We start from the raw sequence: 17,500 nt of genomic DNA on the forward strand, positions 1-17,500 counted from the left end.
TCGGGGATCTTTGGCTGTCTACGTGAACCTTAAGCGATGGCGTGTACTACGCAATGGGAGCGTGGGTGGAGAAATGCGGTAGCAAATTAATGGGGGATGGGGGGAGAGAGTAGGGGGAGTTGGACAGAAAAGCTGGAAAAAGAGAGAGGGAGGGAGAACACACGAGAAAGAGCGAGAGAGGAGTACCCGGGCTGCACGCGGTGCTTTTTCACTGGCTCTGCGTCCCAGCTTGACCTGTGTGGCCTCGCCCTCTGACCTTTGTTATTGCCTTGAGAAAACAAAGCCTGGAGGTTTGGGGGGGATGTGGGGCTCGGACCCATGCCCTATTTATTCAATGATTCGCAATGATTCAATTACAGGTTTAACCCAATTAGCCCCCTACCAGCCAGAGCCGGGCCTGCAGAAAGCCTCCCGACACGATCTCAGAGCTCACACACACATACAAACATAATGAATACTAATTAAATCAATAAATGCTCATAATCATTTGTCACTGCTTCTGTGTCCCGGCAGGTTGCTAAGCTTCCTAGCGTGAATGCCTGAATGCCCTTCCTGGGCCGAGGGCTAACGCTTTGTGCCTGAAATTCCTACCTACACACCTCCAACAATGCTGAGGACGAGAAAACGAAGAGAAGAAAACCGAGAGAGAGAGAGAGAGAGAGAGAGAGAGAGAGAACAAAAAAAAAAAAAAAGACTGATGTCTGATGCTGATGTAAACCATTGCAATTAATCTCTGATTTAACAAAATGGCGGTTTTGATCCTCTGTAACACCCACTTTGATGCTGTAACTGAAAATGCTTACGTGAGAAAACTAAGACTGCGCTGTGTATCTCTGACAGGACACATATGTCCATCTGGGTCAGGGCTACATGACTCCGCTCTTAGGCACGCACGCACGCACGCACACACACACACACACACACACACACGTCAGGCCTGTGTTTAGTAAACAAGTGGTGGCTTAAGCAAATTGCGTGATTCTCCTGAGTAAATGCCCCAGTTCCCCTGAAGACCCCCCCCCCCGCGCTCTCTGGCTCTTCCCCTGAAATCCGTCCTCTCCCCACGGCCTTTTGGGCTCATCACCCAGATGTTTCCCTTTTCTGCCTCCCCGGCTTTCTCTCTCTGGCCTCAGGGTTGTGTGCCGCCTCTAATCCGTGTCGGTGCTACATTGAGGAGGTCTCCACGCCTGTGGAAACAGGGCGCACAGCGACAGAGGCTGACACGCTGCTGCTCAGGACGAGACGGCTTCATTACCAGCAAGTTAACGCTCACACGCACACATTTACACACACTGGTCACAGATATACAGCAGACAGTTCCAAATGCTAGCAGGCGAACCCCAAGGTCAGTCAGATACAGACGTGAACATCTAAGATGAGGAATAAGGTTCCCATTGCGTAAGAGAGCCAGAATATCTTTACTGCTGGCACTGTAGGGTTTTTAAATACATTTGAGTGAACATGGGTTTTTCCTCTACAAACACCACAAGACCCGCTACTCCAACGATCTACAGGAGGGCTTTCACATAGTGCCTTCAGTAACTGCTTGACTGCAATGTGCTACTACAAATGACTTATAGTTTGAAAACCCATAATGCAAAGAGTGAAATATTCCTACAAGTGACAAATTACCAAAGATCACCAAAGATAAGCAAAGTGTGTAACCGTGAGAAACCAGGATCAAATATCAAAATCGACTCAAATCTTTACTACACATCAGGCAAAGCCTCATATCGAAACCATTTAATTGTAAATTGTTGTTTAAATGTAATTAAAGATTCTCATAACATGTTTGAAATATCAAATATCAAAACATGAAATCATATGCAAAATGCGCATTATGAGAATGTTTACCTTGGTGTTGAAACCCATGGCATTCTGGGAAGTCTTGTACAGTTCTGGGTATTTGAGCATGTTCTCTTTCCGGCAAGAACGCTCAAAAATGCCCAGGGTCAGGGGAGGCAAAGCTGTAAAGATCTGGAGTGAACAGAGATGATCACAAAAAGAACAGAAACAAACTTCAGAATGTTACAAACAAAGTAGAAATTACAGTAGTTCCCTCTTTTTAAGTCTTGGACTGGAAGGTACTGAAAGAATTAAACAACTGCACTGAATTTATTTCTGCTTACTCCAGGTACAACTTGAGAAGAAAGTTATTTACTGACAGATCAAACGTATAACAATATTTTCATTGTTTTAAAATAGTGAAACATACTAGCAAATACATCTTGCAGTAGAATACAAAGTAAAACTCCCCGCAAGTTAATCAAAAGTCCACCAGATCCCAAAATATGCCAAATAAGTGACAATGGAAATGCAATCATCACAGAATTTTATTTTTTTTTATCATTAACTACCACAATCTTTTCACAGCCCGTAATCTCGTACAAACATGAAACTTCTCTAAAGGGCGAGTGTCCCTGCTTTGTCTCAGGTGGCGTGACCACCCCCCCCCCCCATGTCCGTTTGTTCACTGCGCTCCGCTGAGCGTGAAACTTTCTGGCACTTGTCTTATTTGGATAATCTTGCTCCATGTGCAGAAGTTCTCCCACATGAACATCTGCTGCGATGCCCACGGCCCGGCAGCTGCACGAGCAGAGGGGACCGGCAACGCGGCACAGAGCGGGGCTGCTGGGTCAGCCGGGGCCCCAGCGCACCGCGGCCGAAGGACACGCTACGCCAGGCCCTGCTCGCGGCGGGACGGGGTGGGGTGGGGCTTCCATTCAGGGGTGGATCCGGCCTGCTGGGTCCACCAGGCCCCTGCCAGAGCTGTGGAATTCCGGCTCTTTCAGATAAAGGGGGAATGCGCGGTGCCGAGTCGTTGCCGCCTCGGCGCGCCAGTGAACCACGACGGAGAGGCGATGAGAAACGACATTCAAACCTTTGTCTTTTTTTTTTTTTTTTAATTCGGGAGAAGAAAAAAAAAAGAAATGAACACAATGCCCAGTTTCGGTTCATTTTCATTTCCGTGGAAGCAAGCCATTAGAGCAAGCAATTAGCAGAGCCAAAGGTTTAAGCCAACACGTTTAGCAACGCAGGGATATTACGGCACAAAACGAGACACGTTAATTCATCTTGTGTTCCCAGCGTTGGACTCTGAGGCACCCCACAGTCAACAGGACCGCTTTCAAACTGTTGTGCATGTGTGTGTGTCTGTGCAAAGAATATATAATATGCATGTGTGTGCGTGCGTTCATCCTGCTTTATCATCCACCGCTGACCACTTTAAGAAATCCCTTTTCGGCGCACGAGTAGCTGTTGTTATAGCACATTCAGGACATAGTTCTGGGCACAGGGGGACTATGGACTTGACAAGGGCTCGTAAATAAAGGGAGAAATTCAGGATGTCGATGACACAGGCCTGCAGTAAAGAAGCCGCTTGGGCCGCCGTGCCTAATGAGTTTTTCGCCTCTGCGCGATGGGGGTTACGGGGCACTTTAACGCATTCTCTATCTCGATAAAAATTACACACGCGCACACAAATCACCCGCACTTACCACATTGTACAGGCCAATGCACCAACGCTCAAAAAGGATCTGACCAGAGAAGCCGTTCACAAACGCAAACCAGATCTGAAAGGCAAAGCAGACAAACTCGTCAGTCAGAATGAGATGAGTGAGGGGGAAATTCGCGTAACAGTGCTCACACTGCCACACAATGTTCTCCTCTGTGAAAGCCAGAGACCTCACAAGTGTTCCCCTGCAATGCTGCTTTCTGTTTCATAATGATCAATATACAAATATTTCCTAAAACAACACATATTAAAAAGTAAATGCAAAACTAATTGTGACCCCCCCTCACCAGCAAACTTTGTAATTTTAGAAAAGAAAGCCATTTCCCCCAAATTTATGACCACATTCTGGTTGTGCCATAAATCCAACCAGATCTCACACTCACTTTGCTCCAAGTCATTCATTCATTTCAGGGGCTTTGACTGGAGAGCCATGGGTCTGAGACACTGATGTATGACGAGGTGACCCCTGCTCCCAGACACTCCCACCACCCTCCGTCACTGATAGTTGAGGACAGCGGTTCATCCACAGATTACCATCAAAGGGGCCGCACAGGGCCTCAGATTCAGACCCCAGGCCTTCTGTGGGCTGAGCCGGCTTCGAGTGATTGCCCCAAATTCTAATAAGTCACGCGTTCGAGACCTGGTTGAAATGTTAGTTAAATATGACAAGTACAAACCAAAAGGCAACAGAGAGCTTTTGGTTTAAAGGGTTATAACAGCAAACCGGTCATTTGTCAGAAGATTAGACGCTGAACCACAAGCAAAGGCTGCAACAGACTGATAGACGCTTTGAGAAGTCACCTGGCTCTGGTGGATATACTGTAATAAATGGAATATATAAAGGTTTAGTACCAAAACACTGAGAAGGTCCTGAGCGTAATGTTTTGACTGAAGCTGCACTGAAGCTCAGCACATCACTCAGGGAGGCATTCCTGTGTCTCGGGGGTGTGTGTGTGTGTGTGTGTGTGTGTGTAACGGATTGGACAGAGAGAGAGAGACAGTGCGCCCAGGACAAGTCGTGGTACGGTGGGGGCGGGTGAAGCCGTCACGCAGACTTTTGTTTCCCATCCGCATGATAACTGCTCCTGTGGCCTTGGATTGGAGTGGAACAGATCAGAGGAGCGCATCGTTGGAGCTCCTCCTTTGTGCTATTGGTGCAGGCCCCGACCCAGGAAACTGCCTTCCTGGGAATAGATTGAGCTGTTCCTGCCACGAATGCTGATCTCCCATCGGTGGGAGCTGCACTCCCAGTCGGCCTGAGCAGGGATGGAGAGAGAAGAGCGCAGATGAGGGGATCAGAGGAGGCCTTGGATGAGGTGAGAGCCAGAAGATGGAGAAGATAAGGCATATGTAAACCATATGGCATGGAGGCCGCGATTACCACCTCGTATGTCCATTGGAGACAGCAGGTTGTGTCCTTTCTAGGCCTGTCTGGTCCAGAGCCTGGAGACGCAGTAGTAAGACCGCTGGGTTTAAAGTGACATGCACGATACAGTGATTCAGTATGGGTGAATCTAGACACGATACATGACTACATGAGCAACTGGGCAAGAAATTAATCCGTACTGCGATGCGTTGCCCTCTGTTGGTTTCAGAAATGTAAAGAACTCCTGAATGATTTCAGGGATTTGTCTAACACACACAGACAAAAAACAAACAAACAAAAAAAGTTCAGCTTCAGATTTTACGGCTGGGCTTCAGTGAACTGGCGCATTAGCGATTCTCCATAGCGTGCCGCTGTCCTTCTTCGGAACGATGTCTGGATTCCCGCGGTACACCGAGGCAGACATCGCATGCTAATAGGCCGTGTGCGTGAGAAAGTGCATGAGAGTGTGTGCAGGGCACGGCTGCTGAGCAGACATCCAGGGCTGATGCGTAGGTTGCGGCCAGGCGGACGTTTCCTCGCTTCATTTAACTCCATTACGAAAGCATGAATTGCTACAAATTCTTGACTTTGACAGAACCCCCGACTGAGGCCCCAGCATGCAACAACAGCCGCCGCCCCCGCTGGTGCAAGTCAATGCATGAAAACGTTCTCAAAACAAATGTCTGTTTCCCCTCCTCTTCACACACTCAGGCGACCCCCTTACCCCACCCCACCCCACCCCACCCCACCACTCGCCCTCCAAACCACGCCTACCCATTCCAGCTCCTGCTCTGCTAACCATCAGGTGCATTCTACCGTGATATTGTTATTAAAAGGCAACCACAGCCCCTTCGCTCCCACTGCCGTTCTCAAACACACACACACACACACACACACACACACACACACACACACACCCACACACCCAAAATCTTTGCATTGTTCACCTCCTTTTGCAGCGGTCACATGGCCTGCAGCACATCTCTGCCCCCTGAAGCAGAGCTCCTTTACCCAGAAGCTCACCACTGCTCCGGTCCATCCACTAACCCACACCCTCCAGATGCAGCAGCTAAAGGCCGGCGCCTCGGGCTGAGTAGCACCGGTCCCCTCCAGGCTGTGTTGCTGCGCTAAATAAAACCCTCTATACATAGGCTAGCAGGTTAAACGCACTTGTGTGAGTGAGCGTTTTGGTCTGCTGCCCCCTCGCCCTGGCGGAGGTGCTCTGGAGAGCAGCGCGGTGACTCTGCTCATTGAGGCTGAAGCTTGCCGCTGGCTTTTTCTCCATCCTACTTTTAGCCCCCCAACCCAACATGCTGACAAATCAAGGGCCAGAGAGGCTCCCGGAATACCTATTACCCGACCGAGAACCAAACTCCAAATCCGCTGCTGTGTACGGAAAAGCTCATGCCAACCCGGTGGAGCGGAGAGGACAGGGAAACGTGAAAAAAAAAAGGGAGAGAAGGAAAAAGGAAAGTACAGGGAGAGGGCGAGAGAGAGCGGGGGGTGGGCTTGTCCGCTCCACCCCATCGGGCCCCTGCGCTCCGGCGGCGTGCTCCTTAAAATGCAGACGGGGCCCCGGGCCTTTCTTCTCTCCGCACAAAGGGCCTGAAAGAAACAGCAAGGCCAGGGCCGAAGAAAGAGAGGGTGCTAAACGCTTTGGCAGCGTGCAGGGGAGAAAACGGAGAGAGGGGCTCACGGGGGAGAGGGCCGAGGAGTTGGATAATGAGGGCACCAGGCGAGTCGCCGGGCCCCGGGCCCCTGCCCGGGCCCGGGCTCTTTCTGTGGGCTGGCCCCGCAGTCGGGCCTCTTGTAATTACCCCATAAATGCCACTTGTCTGTCAGCGTGAGCGAGGCCTGCTGACAAGCAGTCAATCAAGCACTCGAGAACCCAGCTGGACATTAGCAGTAGTGGTGAACTACGATCGTGTGGTTTTGTGTGTGTGTAAGCTTTTTAAAAAAAATGCAATTCTACAACATTTTAGAAAATAAGTACTTATTTACTACTGTTGCTGCAGTAGTCAAATTTAGCTTTTATTTTTTGAATGCAGTCCTGATTAAAAGATAAGTGAGACCACATGCTGTGTTAACTCCTGCTTCTGGGTAGTGACAGGCCAAACCTTCCAACGCCTTGTTGCTCGTGTTGCTGAGCAGAACAATCTGATTCTGTTTAAGCTTTGCTGTAGGCCTGATCCCGAACGACTCCCACAGCCATTTTTTATTTCTTTGTTCCGAACATGTTCCAGCATGTTTTATTATTCATCAGGGACTGAGCTCAATGTCCAGATTCTCTGACGGTAGACCTGTTTAACTGAGGTGTATACAGTAGATTACAGAGACTGACAATGATCAGTTTATGAGTAATTTAGGTCAGATTATTAAAAACAAACAAACAAACAAACAAACAAACAAACCCCCCCCACATCCTGATTAGGGTTTTGAAAAGCTGTGCCGTAAACATCTCTGTTCAGCAGCAGACTGAAAATTCCTGTCTGCTAAACTGTGCATAAAAAGCATTTTACTGAGTACAAATCCTTTACCACAGGTCGTCTACTGTGTATTACACTGCCTGTAGTGTACGAAGATTTGACTGGTCTCTCTCTCTCTCTCTCTCTCTCTCTCTCTCTCTCTCTCTCTCTCTCTCTCTCTCTCTCTCTCTCTCTCTCTCTCACACACACACAATAATAACGCAATGCTGCTAATACAAGTCTAAAATATACATTAACATCCTCATTCTCGTTCTTCCATTTTACAGCCCGGGGAGCAAAAAAAAAACAAAACAAAAAAACAACAACAAAAAAAACCCCCAAGACTACACACACTCGGAGGTAAACCTATTAGCGCAACAAATGCATCTCTTTAGGCACCACCTGGGAAGCAAGTGTCTTGAATGTCAGGCCCTCACAAAGGCGAGGCGTCTGCTACGGTTGCGGGTGGGTGGGTGCGGGTTTGCAGCCGGAGCAGACGGGGCGGCATTACGCTGACAAAGAGCCCCGCAGCGGGCCGGGCGCATACGCTTCCGGGCCGCAACAAAAGGCGCACCGCAGACGGGACTGGGAGCACGGCGCGCCGAAAGTCGCTTTTTGGCCCTTCTGTGATGCAAAGGAGACACAGAGCCAAGCAAGAGGAGGAGGAGTTGAGGGACTGTCCGAGGACATGCTGGTAGGGCGAGATCTGAGATTTGAGCAGTTGTTACTGTTTCCCAACATAAAATGAAGAGAAGGGACCGACTGACTGATGTGACCGTGTGTAACGCGATCACAGAGAAGTCTGAGTTCAAAGGGCGGTTGGTGGCACCCCCCCCCCCCCCCAAAAGACTACCTTCAGCGAATCCAAAGACAATGGTGTGAAAAGGGTCCTTCGTGGTACACAAAGTGAATAAATATCGAATTCATTTAGTAACTTTAACCTACAGCCGAGGAATGCAAGTACTACCTATGATGCAACAGCACTTAAAGTCATTTTCCCGTGGAGGTCAGACACTGTGGCCAAGGTGGTCTGTGTTGATGAATAAGACAATAGAAATGTGGCCCAGTGACATAGAAGACCTCAAAAAAAAAAAAAAAAAAAAAAAAAAAAAAAAAAAAAAAAAAAACTCACAAGGGGACAAAGAATTTTAAAAAAGCTCCTCTTTTCTCTAGTCAAGCTTGGTAGAAAATTCTAGCAGTAATCTATAAAGATTAATTCGTAAGCACTTGCTTTTGGTGTCCGGGACTGCCGTCGTCATGGGTTGGCCGGAGTCTACGGAGCATTTCGGAGATTTACCACCACACATGAAACGACATGAGAGGGAGACCGAGCAAGTTCAGAGGTCAAGTGGTGTGCCGGAGTGAGATGGCTGGAAAACGCACTCTTTTCAGAAGCTCATATTTCCCTCTGGAACGATTCGGCGCAGCGTGTCGTCCTCCACCGAGTCCACAGATGTGCCCCCCCCCCCGCCGACAGAAGACCTGTTTATGACATCAGACAGCCGTGATGGGAGGGGCCTTGGTGCTGGAGGGGTTCAGGGTCGGAGCCTCATCCAGATGCTCTGGAAGCACAGTAGGGAGAGCAGAGCAGGTAGCTCCCCCCACATCTGCCCCACATGATGTTACGTCCACCCCCCTCCACATGCTATAGACAATACTACCGCTGCCTCACAGCCTTCCTCTTTTGATGATGATGGTGTTGAGTTTCACACACAGGGCACATGTCTCTTGTGTTATGTGTAGCGGCACAACTAGGAACAAACACTTCATATGCTCAACCAACGTAAAATATTCATCGTTTTTACCAGCATTTATTGTGGCGGACAGTTTTCCGAGAGGTTTGTGGTTCAGACGAGCCCGATCCATCGTGCGAGCGCACGCGTCTCCCCTCCCTTCCCCGGAGACGGCACCCACTGTGACGTCTGCTCGCACAGGGCCGTCGATCAAACCCATCTGGCACCCGGGGCTGATAACGCCCGCCGATAGCGGCGCTGGCCCGCTGGTGCCTCTGAAGCCGCTATCGGCGGCGGCTCTGCGGAGCGTCACACGCCGCCGGAGATGGACAGCGTGCAGAAGTCACGGGGGGGCACATTCCGCCCGTGCCACGGCCCCCTCCCTGCAGCGCACAGAGCCACGCCGTGGGAGACGTTACCTCCCCGGAGACTCACGCCAACGCAGCTTTAATAGCCCGGGTAATATCTGGACTGTGTCTTCCCGAGTAATGTTGAAAAGAAAGGGAGTGTGTTATTGTTAAACGCCAGCCGAGGGCAATTTTAAAGTCGTCCGTGCACGGGTCTGCGGTTGACCGGTCGTGGTCCCTTCTCACCTCGATGATGTACAGCACGATGTTCTTGTAGAAGCAGTACAGGATGCACTTGGCCACGCGGTTGTAGTTCCAAGCCCCGTGCACCAACAGAAGGTTCTTCAGATACTTGAACTGTGAGGAGAAAGAGGACAGAGAGGCAGACGGAGCGAGGGAGGGGGGAAAGAGACAGAAGAGAGAAAGAAAGGAAGGCAGAGAGAGTTTGCGATGACTAGAGGCACGCGGCGGCCTTTTCATAGCGCCCCGGCCATCTACTGCACACAGAACAGTGCTGCCGCTGCAGAGCGAGGGAGTAAAAACGGGGTCCAGCTTTTTAAAATTAAGGCGGAATCTTATCGCCGTTAGTCTATAGGAGGGCCCCGTGGCCCTCGCGCAGACACGCCCCGGCTTCTCGGCCTCTGCGAGTCACCGTGGCTTCGTTAGGGCTGATGGGACTGTTGAAAAGCGGCAGCTGGGGCGATCTCACGGGGCCGAGCCTGAGGGCGGCGCGGGAGGCTCGCGCCCCCCCCCGTGCTTATACGTCACGATGCGACAAACGCCGTTTGCGTCAGGCGTGCAGAGGGCCAGCTGCGTGGTCTGGAGAGGGGTGGGCCGCACGGGAGACCAAGAACAGAGCTTCGCGCAGAAGCTGGCCGCGGGGCCCGGCTCACCTCTGGAGCTGTGGGGAAAGAGCCGCTGACAGACACAGAGCAGTCTCAGCGCGTAACCCTGGGCTCCGACCCTGCAGCAGGACGCGCCATCACCTTGAGCCTCCAAACCACGTCCAGCTACCCTGACCCAAATCCTAAGGCCCCTCATCACAGGAGAAGCAGCAAAACTGCTCTCTAAGCGGTGTCAAGGGTCAAATTCCAGAATCATCGGACAAAAGACTCCTAACATCAAATGCTTGGCCCAAATACACTTCTCGTATATGTATGTGAGAGACCCATATCAAAACCCCCTAATTCATCTCTACTTTGCTCGTTATAAACAAAACATTTCGGGCCGGGACCGGTGTGATGCTGTGCCAGTCAAACTTTCCAAACGCAGAGTCTGACTCAGGCACGTGCCGCTGGCTATGAAAACGGGAAAACTTCTACACTTGTCCAGGAAAAAAAAAAAAAGAAAAAAAAAAAAGAAGTCCTCGTGAATGAAGTCAGTTTAAAAGCGAAGACGTGCGTCAAATCCACCAGGCCAAGTCGTGCTTGAGCTGAGGCGGACGCGTGCTCCCTAGACGCGGAGCCGGCGAGCCGGCTCTGTCCCTCCGGGCAGCTCTGGGGTGAAGACGGGACTGTTTCCCGGTAACGCGACGAGTCGCCCGGTAGGCCTGGCGACACCGAGGAACGCCGCAACAACGAGATCCGCCGCCACAGAGTCGGCACGCGTGAAACGTGAGGTGCGGAGCGGAGACGGCGTGGACAGACACGCGACACAGACGTGACACACACTTTGTGCTTCTGTCACAAGCGCGAGGCTCCTCGGTCGGTATAAAACCTCCACGGTGAATTACAACACGGCGCAATTAATTAGGTATGCGTAAGTGCAAGCGGATCCTTTTCGCCCCAGGAGAAGGAGGAGAACAGCACACTGGGTAAACTGAACTCTCTGACCTCGCGCAACCTCCCAGATTCTGCCCACCTGTTCACTTCAGACTGCTGACTTTAACCTTTGACCCAAAAGTAGTCTCTGGTCTAAATCTCAACGAGCAGGGCTTTGCACTTCGTCGCTGGGATTAAAGTGTGATGAACTACAGGCAGATTTCCGAGGACGCGGAACACGGACAAAGCAGACGTGCACTGCCAAAAGTGTAGACATGCCAAGACATTGAACACACATGCAGTCAGATTGTAGAAATCGGTTTTAGACCCTGAACTCGCTTCATTTCTGTCTGAAATGGCGAGGTGCTGAGTGCCCGTTGGCTGGTCCTGTCTGGCGCCTCCTACCTGTGCGATGGAGTAGTCCGACGAGTTGGCAGCCTGCAGACCCTCATTGCCCGAGATACCCACGCCCACGTGAGCCGTCTGGATCATGCCCACGTCGTTGGCGCCGTCGCCGATGGCCAGAGTGATGACCTTCACGTGCTTCTTCACCATCTCCACCACCTCCGACTTCTGCAGAGGAGACACCCTGCACCCAGACCCGAGGCACTATGAGTGATCCTGTAGGTCACACTCGCTCTCCCCGACTATGATGAACACCAAAGGGTGCCAGCAACTCACTGAGCTGGTTTCCCATGTACCCACCGCGTACCTTGCGTCCGTGGGAAAGTTCAGCACACGCGTTTTCATGTTGGACCAAATTCTTACTTGGCTAATGATCGAAAAGCTTTTTAAATCCATGGTCAAAGGAAACAGACACAAATGTGTGTAGATGGAGAAGTTCAGCAGGTCGCAGGTGTAAGCTCATGTAGGATCAAAGTGGTCACAGCATCTGAGCCCAGCACTGCAGAAGCTATTCTGGTGTGTCTCTGGGTGTAGGTATTACAGGCTAATAATCGTGTCACACAACATCACCATATTATACAGTACATAGTACTATAATATGTAGCATCGGAACAAATCATTTTTAAAACTACAAATATTTTTTTACAAATTTCATTTCATTTGATTTCCAAATAGGAAAGTGTTTGTTGTTCAGGTCAGCAAACGCTCAGCTGTCCAGGGCACAGAGGAAGAACTTCTCTCCCTAACGGTCAGTGAGGAGTGCTACAGATGACCCGAGCTGATAACGCGAGCTTGGGTAAAACCAGCCTGTCGGGGGGTGGGGTGCAAACGCACGGGGGGGTGGAAACGTGCGGACATGCGGTCACGTCAGATTAGCGCCAGCGCTGGCGAGCGCTTCCCGCTCTGGCGAGGAAGCCGGTCCGTCACGGTGGGGGCCAGGGCCGCTTCACAGACTGGTACGCTAATTCCTGCTGACAGCCATTTTGATTTCTCTGTCTCGCCGGTCTCGGGACACCTGACCTGTGCTACCAGAGACCTGTTCCAGTCCTTTAAAAGCTCCTCAGACCCACAGCTTTGCTGTGACGAACGTTTCCTGTGTCTTCAAACTGAGGTGGAGGGACTACATTTCAGACTCTCACGGCACTGCACCAAGCAGCCATCCAGAGGGGGCCCAGCTGGAAAACGCATCCCGACTGTAACGTCCGGGACTGACTCGGACCCGCCAGCTTCCGCTGTTCCCGGTGTCCCCGTTCCTTGCATGAGACCACAAAATAACCCATATGACAACGCTTGATCAATACGATGCCGTACTGAACACTCGCTGCGTGTAGTCGCTGGCTTCCAGGCCCTAGATACGAAACCAGGAGACTCTCACTACGGAACTGGAGAATACCTGCACATTTAACGATTCCATAAACGAAGACGACTCGTCAGGGAATATGGCTCCTATTGAACTACAGCCACTGGGAGAGAAACTGTCCCACTGCACAGTCTCAGCGTGCAATGACATCACACGCCACTGCGGTTTCAGCAGAGGCCCTGCGAGTCACCCCGGGCCGATGGGCTAAGGCGGGGGGCGTGTGTGTGCGTGCGAAGGGTGAGTAGAAGTAGATCAGAGCGATGACATCATAGACCACATAATGGCACTGGCACCTGTGGTCTGCATGTTGTTGCTAGAGAATTATTTTCAGCAGAGCGTTTTTCCGCGCTCGGTCAATCACCTGAGCACTTCCCCGCTCTCGCGCGGAGGTGGCGAAATCTGCAGTCTCTATCTGTCCACTTCTCAGGTTCAACTACTCTTGTGAAAACAGAGCTCGTCGCTAAATTGCCGTGGCGAAAGCCGCGGGGCGGAGGAGAGGCATTTTTCTCACTGATTGTCGGACGGTCACTCGCTGTTTTCCCAGTGTGGAGCAATAGTGGCTGGTGCAGAGTGCTCTCGGTAGAGTAGTCAGAATTATTACCGTACGAGAGCCTTCGCTCGATCACGGCTCTTTTTAAACGGCCCGTAATTTCGGCGCCGGCGACCTTATCTTAGGTGTGAGGGTAGGAGAGCGTGCTGTCAGCCCAAAAGCATTTTTCACTGTGGGCCATTACTGGGTCCTACAGTTTATTTTATTTGAGGAGATGTGCATGTTACGCCTAACGCTCCGAGACTCGCTAATGGATCCTGCGATGTTACTTGAACTGCTAAAGGCACAAAAAAAAAAAGAAAAATATGGAATGAAAGAAATGTACTACTTTGCTTTTCCATTCCGAACTCTTGGGGGCAACCGTGGCGTATCCGGGTGCAATTCCACGCCTGGCCGCGAGTGACAGTGAGGTAACCGATTCCACTCCCACCAGTTCCGTGCGCTCCGGATACATGGCGGAACTAGTCCTCAGGGGGCTACGCGACCCAGAGAAGGTGGGGGAGGCGATTGTGGAGATCCGGGAAACTCCTGGAGGGGAGCGGTTACCTGCAGCAGATGACCGCCTTGCAGGAGAGCGCCAGGTCCAGGAAGTACTGCCGCACGCCGAACGTCAGGGCGTACTTCAGCGTCTTCCCGTCGATGACGAGTGCAAAGTCGTTCTCCTTGTGCAGGGCGTCCCCCAGCATGTTGCAGTGGTGACTCAGAGTCTCCCGCGTGCCCTGCACACACCACAGGCAGCCACAGTCTCAACCCCAGACACCTACTGGCATCCTGTACTTGTACTTCACCGGTAATATCACAGTACACTACTTTGTCCGGGCTGTAGAAACAGGGCCGCCGGGGGGAGGGCATCACACATCTCCTAATCCCTGATCCCCGGTGCATGGATTTCCCCTTGCCACCCACCCTACCGACAGAGCGCTAATCCCACACACAACGACGGCGGCGCCCATAACAAACGCGCCGCCGCGGGGTGTTTTCCCCGACGCCTCCCCTGCCGTAGACCACCGTTTCACCTCGCCGAGATGACAAAGCACAAATGAACATCAGACTTGCAGGGAAGGATAATTTTACAGCCCCGCCGGCCCCCCCAACTGCGAGTGTAATCAACCACACGGCCCTCACATGACGAGCTTCTCGTGTAGCCCAGCAATGTCATCTTAGCCCGAGGCTGAAGTTAGTTTATTATTAAGGTAATTATGTTCAAAGGGAGAGACTGATGAGGAGAAGGGTTGACATCCATGTGGGCTGCTGTGTTTGGTGCAGCGCGCCACTGAACCCTGAAGGCGCGGACCGCTTGAAAGGGCCGAAACCCTCGCCGTGGTTCCCGCCGTGAATTACGGCTGCATGGGAATCATGGGAATTTAGCTTGAGCCCTCGCAGAGCACAGGACACACCCACTTTTGCCTCCTCCCTCAGTCGTCCATCATCTCCCTCACGCACTCTACAATGCAACTACAATGTGTGTGTCGGAGTGTAAGCGGAGGGGTTAGTGTGTGTGTGTGTGTGGGGGGGGGGGGGGGGTCAGGGAGGGTGGAGTCTAGGTTTATGACAAACAGGTCAGATTAATGATTCCTGTGAACTTCCACCTGGCAGGGACGTCCACCTGCAGCTGCCACGGTGCTGCTTCCTCCCAGTTGAACCCCTGCCCTCTACCCGCCCCTAACCCCCGGCCTTGCGCCCCGATCCCGCGAGGCTTCCTGCGAGCGTGTGTGACGCCTATGGCTTTCAGCTGCTCAAAAACGTTCGGATCAACAGAAACAAACAGTTTTCAGACCACAGATTCATCGTCACGCTGTGAACGTCTGAGCCGGAAGGTTTGCTCAGGTTCTAGAAGACTCGACAAATACTGCCCTTTAAACAGGAAACCTGGAATCATAACAGGAAACGTAAGAAAGACTTTAAAAAAGGGAACGAATACACTGCGGCATTTGTCAAGTCAACTGAGAGTGAATAAGAGTGTGTGTCTGTCTCTCTGCCCACGTAAAAGGGTGTGTAGGCATGTATAAAAATCATTGTCATTGGAGTGGCGGAGGCCACAGCACAACCGCCAGTAACACAGCTCTTCCCAACAGCTTCAACAATCATCACTGTTCAGGTCTGTTCACAAAGCGGGCCAGAATATGGCTTGAGGGGAGACTCTCTGTCGCTCTGTCTCTGTCTGTGTCTCTGTGTGTGTGTGTGTGTGTGTGTGTGTGTGTGTGTGTGTGTGTGTGTGTGTGTGTGTGTGTGTGTGTGTGTGTGTGTGACAGATGCCTTGGGGCAGTGAGATTGCACCTCGGAGACTCACCAAGCTTCTCCTGGCATAACAAGGGTCTGAAACCCAAGCTCAAAGGAAATATTTGGAGAGCAGCCTCGAATTTTGAACACACACACACACACACACACACACACACACACACACACACACAGTGACAGAGTGAGACAAAAAGAGAGAAAAAGAAAGAGCAGTGAGGGAGAAAGAGAGGGATGAATGAGTCAGTGACTAGTGCAGCTGTGAGGACTTCACCATAAGAGCGTGGCCATCCCTGATGAGGGCAATAAAACACTGTGTGTGTGTGTGGGGGGGGGGGGGGATGAACTGGAATAGCGATGCCAGACCCCTTTCACATACTTCAGCAACAGCGTCAGAGCATGTGTTAAAGACAAAGTATGAAGATCAGACAGAGATAACTGCACTGATGAAGACTGATAAGCCGTCTTATTAAACAGTGCTTCCATTACTTAGAGAATTGTGTGTGTGTGTGTGTGTGTGTGTGTGTGTGTGTGTAGTTCTGCGCTCTGATGCACTCTTCTCCTTTTCTAGTCTCGCTGTGTTTGTGTGTGTGTATGAGAGATTTGAGTGTGTTTTGTTGGCGGGTGCCCAGCAGGCGTCTTAGGATCCAGCCAGGAGCCCTGACAGAGCTTCAGTGTGGATCGCTCCAGGGAGGAGTGATTCAGAGAGGAGTGCTCCAGTAAGGAGTGATTCAGGAGAGGAGTGCTCCAGTGAGGAGTGATTTAGGGAGGAGTGATTCAGAGCACGCAGCTGCTTCAGTAAGACAGCATGGCATTTTGCACACAGAGGAAGACATGAGCTAATCACTATATATATATATATATATATATATATATATATATATATATATATATATATATATATATATATATATATAGACGGAAGTCAAAACGTACACAAACGCACAGACACACACTCGCGAGCGCGAACACACACGCACATTCCCCTCCACCTGTGTTGCTCCAGGCTCTGACCTTCTTAATGAGAATGTGTGCCTGGGTGTCTGGAGTCGATCAGCCAGTGACCGGCAGGCTCTCGGCACTCTCCGAGCCCGGCCTGGAAGAGGCAGTCGTGCCACACGCCTCCACAGCGCACTCTGCTCCAGAGTCTCTCAGCTCTTCGCGGCGCAATCAGAGTGCTCGCTACAACCACCCCCTGTGTGAATAACTACCGTGCCAACGTACCAAAATGGTCCTTGGCACTGCCCTTTATTAACAGGAACACATGCACTTAATCAAATGGCTTGTTAAGCGCTCGGTGCGTCTGTAACTGCCCGCGAGGATCTTGTAACGCGCAGATTATAATTAGCAGCGCTGCTGTCGACCAGCCCGGGTTAAGACAAATAAATAAATACACCCCGCCGCCATGCACGGCATGTGGAAAAGAGCACTCGCAACATTCAATCATAAACGCCGGGCCGGTGGACGGGGTTTGTAGGCGGAACGAGCCAGTGTCTCTGAACCTGCTTTAACAGACAGCAGCAGCATCAACATCGCTCATCTTCTCTCAAGCTTGCAGTGGACAGCAGGGTTAAGGGACGGTGCTGTGTTGCCGAATAAGGCCTCTCTGCCCAGAGCTCCACCATGGGGACGTCATCTTCCAGCATTTCTCTTATCAGGAGCGAGAGGCCACGCGCATTCACGCAGGAGGCTGGCCGCCAACCCTTCCAAAGGTACAGTGGGGAGCGCAACTCCTCTTTCGCCTCTCTCTCTCCTTCACTCCATC

The 17,500-nt window shown here is 51.3% G+C and overlaps 1 protein-coding gene across 6 annotated transcripts in view; it reads right to left on the reverse strand.

The window, feature by feature from the left end:
• The window catches only part of atp8a1 (ATPase phospholipid transporting 8A1), a 96,684-nt gene that overhangs the window by 15,778 nt on the left and 63,406 nt on the right, over nucleotides 1–17,500 (reverse strand). For all 6 annotated transcript variants that reach the window (XM_027022703.2, XM_027022705.2, XM_027022702.2 and 3 more), the window contains 5 exons: nucleotides 14,047–14,219; nucleotides 11,591–11,774; nucleotides 9,672–9,782; nucleotides 3,498–3,572; nucleotides 1,855–1,977 (listed from right to left, as the gene is read on the reverse strand). In XM_027022703.2, the coding sequence (XP_026878504.2) occupies nucleotides 1,855–1,977; nucleotides 3,498–3,572; nucleotides 9,672–9,782; nucleotides 11,591–11,774; nucleotides 14,047–14,219 (666 nt within the window). The remainder of the gene's footprint in view (nucleotides 1–1,854; nucleotides 1,978–3,497; nucleotides 3,573–9,671; nucleotides 9,783–11,590; nucleotides 11,775–14,046; nucleotides 14,220–17,500) is intronic.

This window comes from Electrophorus electricus, chromosome 12, assembly GCF_013358815.1.
Source record: "Electrophorus electricus isolate fEleEle1 chromosome 12, fEleEle1.pri, whole genome shotgun sequence".
Taxonomy (NCBI): Eukaryota; Metazoa; Chordata; class Actinopteri; order Gymnotiformes; family Gymnotidae; genus Electrophorus; species Electrophorus electricus.